At 46.1% G+C, this 6,000-nt stretch overlaps 1 protein-coding gene across 1 annotated transcript in view; it reads right to left on the bottom strand.

Moving 5' to 3' along the window:
• Nucleotides 1–5,747, bottom strand: part of LRP2 (LDL receptor related protein 2) — a 143,174-nt gene extending 137,427 nt beyond the window's left edge. The window contains exon 1 of the mRNA XM_033166659.1: nt 5,598–5,747. Coding sequence (XP_033022550.1) covers nt 5,598–5,691 — 94 coding nt within the window. The 5' untranslated portion in view covers nt 5,692–5,747. The remainder of the gene's footprint in view (nt 1–5,597) is intronic.
• Between the last annotated feature and the right edge of the window lie 253 nt (nt 5,748–6,000).

Consider the following 6,000-nt stretch of genomic DNA (forward strand, 5'->3'; position numbering starts at 1 on the left):
ATAGCTGGGTAGAAGGTCCAGAGAGAGGAAAGGTAGAAGGTACCCTGCATAGCTGTCAACTTTTCCCTTTTCTTGCGAGGAATCCTATTCGGAATTAGGGAATTTCCCTTAAAAAAGGGGAAAGTTGACAGCTATAGTACCCTGTTCTTTCCTCCCTTCTAAAACATCCCTGCATAGTACAAAGAGATTAGTTCTAAAGAACATACTTTCCCCACCACAACCAATGCTAACCTCCCCTTTCCAAACACAAGTTGTTAGGAGCCAGGCTAATTTCCTCTTTTTTTTTACTACTACTACTTTCTCTCTCAATTGCCACAACATTCTGAGCATCCTGCAAACTCACAGGTCACGGGAACCTCTTATAAAGTTTAACATTTCGTTTTCCTTCTAATTCACAAACTTACTTCTGTATACATATGTATCCTCCCTACTATTTTTATTGATATTCCACTTGCAAAATATACAAAATTAAATTGCATAACGGCATGCAACCCACATCAGTGTAGGTAACATAAACAAAAGAAAAAATGAAATAAAAGTCTTAAGTTTTATAAACTGGATCGAGAGAGAAAAGAGATGGAATTGTTACAATAAGAGTTTATTTTAGTTACACATAGCATTTAGACTGGCAAACACAGGTAAGTAACATTATAAGCATGTCAGTGATTTGTTTGTTGTTTTCATCTTTTAATGCAACAGTTAAATTAAAAAGAAAGGGGGGGATAAAGTATATACACAACATTACATTCATTGTAAAACAAAAAACAAAAAAACTACAGGTCCTGCTCTGCCATATGTGTAATTCAGCTGAATGTTTTCCTGCTTTGCGTTATACAGAATGGCATCTATACAACAAAAGCTTATATATGGTTATACTTCAGAGTCGAATTCTGCTCTTAACCATGAATAAGAGACAACTTTGGGGCTAGCTCTTCTGGACAGAATCCAGAAGGGATTTGCATTTAATTAGGAATTCCAGAATGGTTCCCATTTCTGAAAATGGAGCATTTTCCAGAGCATGTTATACCTAACTCATGCCTGCTGGTTTAAGAAATGCCTTTAAGGAGGTCAGAGGTCAGATTCCAGGCAATGTCCATGGAGGTCTCGGACAATAGGTTCCCATATGACAGACTCTGCATACGGTATGTGGGCCAGCCACAGGTGGAAGACACCATGCATTACTTGTTAATCTGCCCTTTTTATAGGGATTAAAGAGACTGGTTTCGGAAACCTTTGCTAATTAGGCTTATTAAGGCAGAAATGGTTCCCTTTATTTTGAATGACGGCAAAAGATTTGTGACACATAAAAAGTGGCGCTTTATGCTCCGGCTGCAAGAAAGAATCATGGAATCGTAGAGATGGACGGGGCCATGAGGTTCATGCAGGAATCTTTCACCCAACGCAGGGCTCAAACCCATGACCCTGAGATTAAGAGTCTCAGGCTCTACTGACTGAGGTATCCCATGGTCACACAGAAAGAGAGAGAGAGAATATTGCAATAAGTTGCACTGGAAATTCAGAGGTCTAACAGAAGTTAAGCTAGGTACAGTATAAGCTAGTAGATGATACTTATGAACTCTGACTACCTTGCTTTATGTAATTGATTGTACGCTGTATGTTATGGTTCGCAGTTTGGCAATTTGTAATGTTATAGCCTTTGGTTAATAATAAAAAAATAATAGTAATAGTAATAACAGTAGCAGCAACAACAATTTTATTATTTATGCCCCACTCATCTGCAATTTGTCTGGGTTTCCCCAGCCACTCTGGGCGGCTTATAACACATAAAACCACAGAAAAACATCAAACATTAAAAACTTCCCTATACAGGGCTGCCTTCAGATGTCTTCCAAAAGGCATGCAGTTTTTTATCTCTACGACATCTGACAGGAGGACGTTCCACAGGGCAGGCGCCACTGCTGAAAAGGCCCTCTCTACCTGATTCTCTGTAACTTCACTTTTGCAGTGAGGGAACCGCCAGAAGACCCTCTTAAACTCACTGGTATATACTTGTGTAATTAATAAAACTGTGGCAGACTGCACAAAAAATGTCCCATTTCTTTTGTTCTCTTTTGCCACTTTTAATTTTTGTGTTAGTTTTTTCCAGCAGTGCTGCCTGCCATACAACATTATACTACTGCTCTGTGTTGTAAAGATTTCCAGGGTCTGCCCATGGTTCCTTATTTGTGATTTGCTCCATGTCCTGACCATATAAATTGCCAAGCCAAGGGCTATAGGAATTATCTGTGCCATGATCAGTGATCTTTCTCCAAATACGGTATATGCTTCTAAAGTTTTTCTACTCTCTGGCACACTCCTGCCACAGGGCACTCCCATCCAAAGTAGAAAATGTTGGTACATAGCTATACTAGGGCATCCCCTCCAGCACATGGGACAGCTATTTGGTTTTTATATAGGATAGATGCCTGGGAGTTAAATACCAACCTGTGTACAATCTTGAAAGCTCTTTCCCTGGTTGTTGCTGAAAGGACTTATATGGTGCTTTTATTCTGCTCCTTTTCTTCTATGCCATTCCAGTTTTAATTCCCACCAACATTTGTTAAGAAGGATCTTAATTGGTTCCCCAGTAGCAATGAAATTTGAACACTCTCCAGTTGAGTTTATAACTCAAGTTACTGTCAGTGGCTGTCCTTCTTTGTCATATGCTTTTTTAAAAAAAATACAACTGTTTTTCTTTCCCCACAGCCACATTGTAAGATCTATGCTTCTTTTCAAAAAGCAGGTAGCAATGAAGTGCAATTACTGTATAGGAGAAAGACCCAACGCCAAGATCTTTGCCCATTTTATTCAAATTATAAATGTTGTATTCCAGTGGTTTTCAACCAGTATGCTATGACACCCTGGGGTGCCTTCAATGATGGTCAGAGGTGCTGTGGGCAACACTGGCCTCTGCCCCTCTTTCCTTCCTTCCTTCTCTGACACCCTCTCATGTCTCTGCCTCCCAAAGGTTTGTACATCTATTTGTTGCAGCAGCCCTGGCTACAAGCTCCACAGGTGAATGGTGCCTCTGGGGCTGGCCAGGGGGTGCTGGTTGCCAGGAGCTGAGGCAGCCTCAGAGTAAGCAAGGCGAGGGAGCCCAGACAGCTAGTCCACCAGCCCTTGCTGTTGGGAATGGACAGACAAGCCCCAGGCCTCTGTGGGGCACTGTGAGGCACCCATCTTTGGGGCAGGGGTGGGGGCGGCTCAGAGACCAGGGGTGGCATCTGTGGCTGCCCAGAGGGCTCCCAAGGAGAGGTGAGAGGAGAGGAGACTGAGGAAACACTCCACAAGGGAAGATGTTTCTAAACTGAGTGAGAGGCTGCCAGCTGTGCAGGCAAGGGGTGACAAAACCTAACCCCACAGGGGTACCGCAGAAATAATGTACAGCTGATCAAGGGAGCCATGGACTCAAAAAGGTTGAAAACCTCTGTTGTAAGCATTTCATGTTCATGTAAACATGAACAGATCTGTAAACCAATGTTTCCTATGTTCTAAGCTTACTCAGCAAACTTTGTGGTCGAGCAGGAATTCGAACCCAGGCCTCTGAAGGAGATCTCCACCCCCACTCCAGCCTGGACACTGAGGCCCAGCTCTGAGGGCCTTCTGGTGGTTCCCTCACTGCAAGAAGTGAGGTTACAGGGAACCAGGCAGAGGGCCTTCTTGGTAGTGGTGCCCGTCCTGTGGAACGTCCTCCCATCAGATGTCAAATAAATAAACAAACACCTGACTTTTAGACGGCATGTGAAGGCAATGCTGTTTAGGGAAGTTTTTTAATGTTTGATGTTTTATCCTGTTTTTAATATTCTGTTGGGAGCCACCCAGAGTGGCTGGGGAAACCCAGCCAGATGGGTAGGGTATAAATAATAAATTACTGTATATGATCATCATCATCATCACTGGTCTAAATCCAGCACTCTAAGCACTACACCATACTGTACTGGCGATAAATATCACAGACTTACTACACACACACTCCAAACCACACGTGCACATACCAAGACTGTTGCATTTGCTACAATATATTAACATGACTTAAACCTACAAGATGTGTCTCTGGGGCCTGATGTGAAGCTCAGAGCCCAGAATTTTCCACACAAGTAAGGTTTGGGACTGAAAATGCCCTCTCAGCAGTGTTAGGGGGAGAGAAAGAGAGAGAGAGAGAAACAAACCTGAAAATTCAAAGACATGCCAGCCCTTCCTTGGCTCCAGACATTAATGAAAATAATAACTGCAAAGGAATTAGCTTCCTGCCCATATTGACCTTCTCAGTGGGACCTTTTGCAGGTATCTGCTTCCCCCCCTCGGAAAGAGGGTGCTGTTAGCAGCAGTTGCTGTATAATTACTTACTTGATTCCTTCTAAGGAGCTTAGGCTAAGAGTTGAGCAAAGAAAGCAGATTAACAGTTTGAATGCACCCACACAACCAACGCGCGCGCACACACACACACACACACACACACACACACTGGTGGCTGGAGGGGGCGCTCCCCCAGGCCTACAGATGTGCCCCAGGAAATCTAGTCCTAATCCTGCTTCAACAATGGGGTTTTCATTAATTGTAGGGTAATTACGCTTTGCTTGTGTGAGGGGCGAGAGAGGGAGAGGGGCAGGGAGGAAGGGGGCTGCCATTACAAGGTGGGAATGAGGCTGTGGGAGATAGAGCTCCTCCATCCTCAACAGCCAGATTAGTACCAGGGGATGAGGAGGAGGAGGAGGAGGTGATGCGGCCAAAGGCTCTGCCAGTCACATGCTTCCCGGCGTTGCCTAGCAACAGCAAAGCTCAGAGAAAAAGTTCTCTCCTCCAACTTCAAATCTGCCAGGGAGAGCCTGACCGATGGGAAGGGGGCTTATTATTCTTGCTTTGGAAAAAAAAACCCAACAACCGTTCTTTGCTTTGTCAAAAATAAACTCACAACCCCTCCAGCGTACAAATTTGCGCAAATTTCCCTCCAAGACAAATATATATATTCATTGCAACTAAAAATCGCGCGCGCGCACCGGTTCAAAGCCTCCCCACTTCAAGACAACAACAGTAAGCGGATGCACCTTGCAGCAGCAAACAAAAAAACAACCACCCTCACGGCCCTCGTGCACGCGCGATTTATAGTTACAATGAATCTATGCCCAATATATATATATATATATTTAGGAATTGCAAAGCCAACCAACGGCCGTTCGCACGAGCGACTAGCATCAGCTCGGCCCGCAACAGTTACAAAACTGTTCGCACGAGAGAATTAACTCGCGAACACAAACGCGGGCTGGCTGAGAGCGCGCGGTGAGGGGGGCTGGTCCGGGTGCGAATTCGGCGCGCCTTTGAGCGAGCGCGTTTGTGAGAAAATCCCTCACCGGCGATGGAACAAGCTGAGCCCGCTTCTTTGTCGCTTGTCAAGCGCGTCCACTGTTGGGAGGGAAAGTTATTCTCCACAGATGCGTGCAGAGGACCCGCTAGGTGGAAAAACTAAAGGAGAGATGCCCCCTCCCCCCCCCCGGTCCTCTTTCTCGCCTCCACAAGGACAGGGAGAGAACTTGCCTGCCCTCTCCCTTGGGAAAAAAAAAAAAAAAAAACACTTAAAAGTTGTGGGGGGGGGGCCTTACCTTGGCAGGCAGCTTGCAAGATGCATGCAGCGAGCAAGGCGAGCACTTGGCAGGCAACGGCTGCTCCGCCGTCCAGGCGCCGTCGAGGTCCCATCTGCGCGGGGATGCTTGCAGGGAGCCCTCGCAGCCACGCAGCTGGCCGGGCTTGGCAAGGAAGGCGCGCTTCTGCAAGCACCTCTCGGGCTGCCCTCCCTCTCTTTCTCTCTGTCTGTCTCTCTCCCGCCCGCCCTGTCTTTCCTGATCCCGCTAGTTGCAGAAGAAAGGCGCGCTCGTCAGCTGAGGCATCGCTTGGCCTCGACGCTCCCACCCTCCAGACATTGCATAAAGCTCTTTATACCCGCCGGCCCCGGAACTAGCATGAGGCATTTGCTCCAGGCCCGGGAAGCCCGGGCAGCGCATGCCC

The sequence above is a fragment of the Lacerta agilis genome, chromosome 1 (genome assembly GCF_009819535.1).
Source record: "Lacerta agilis isolate rLacAgi1 chromosome 1, rLacAgi1.pri, whole genome shotgun sequence".
Taxonomy (NCBI): Eukaryota; Metazoa; Chordata; class Lepidosauria; order Squamata; family Lacertidae; genus Lacerta; species Lacerta agilis.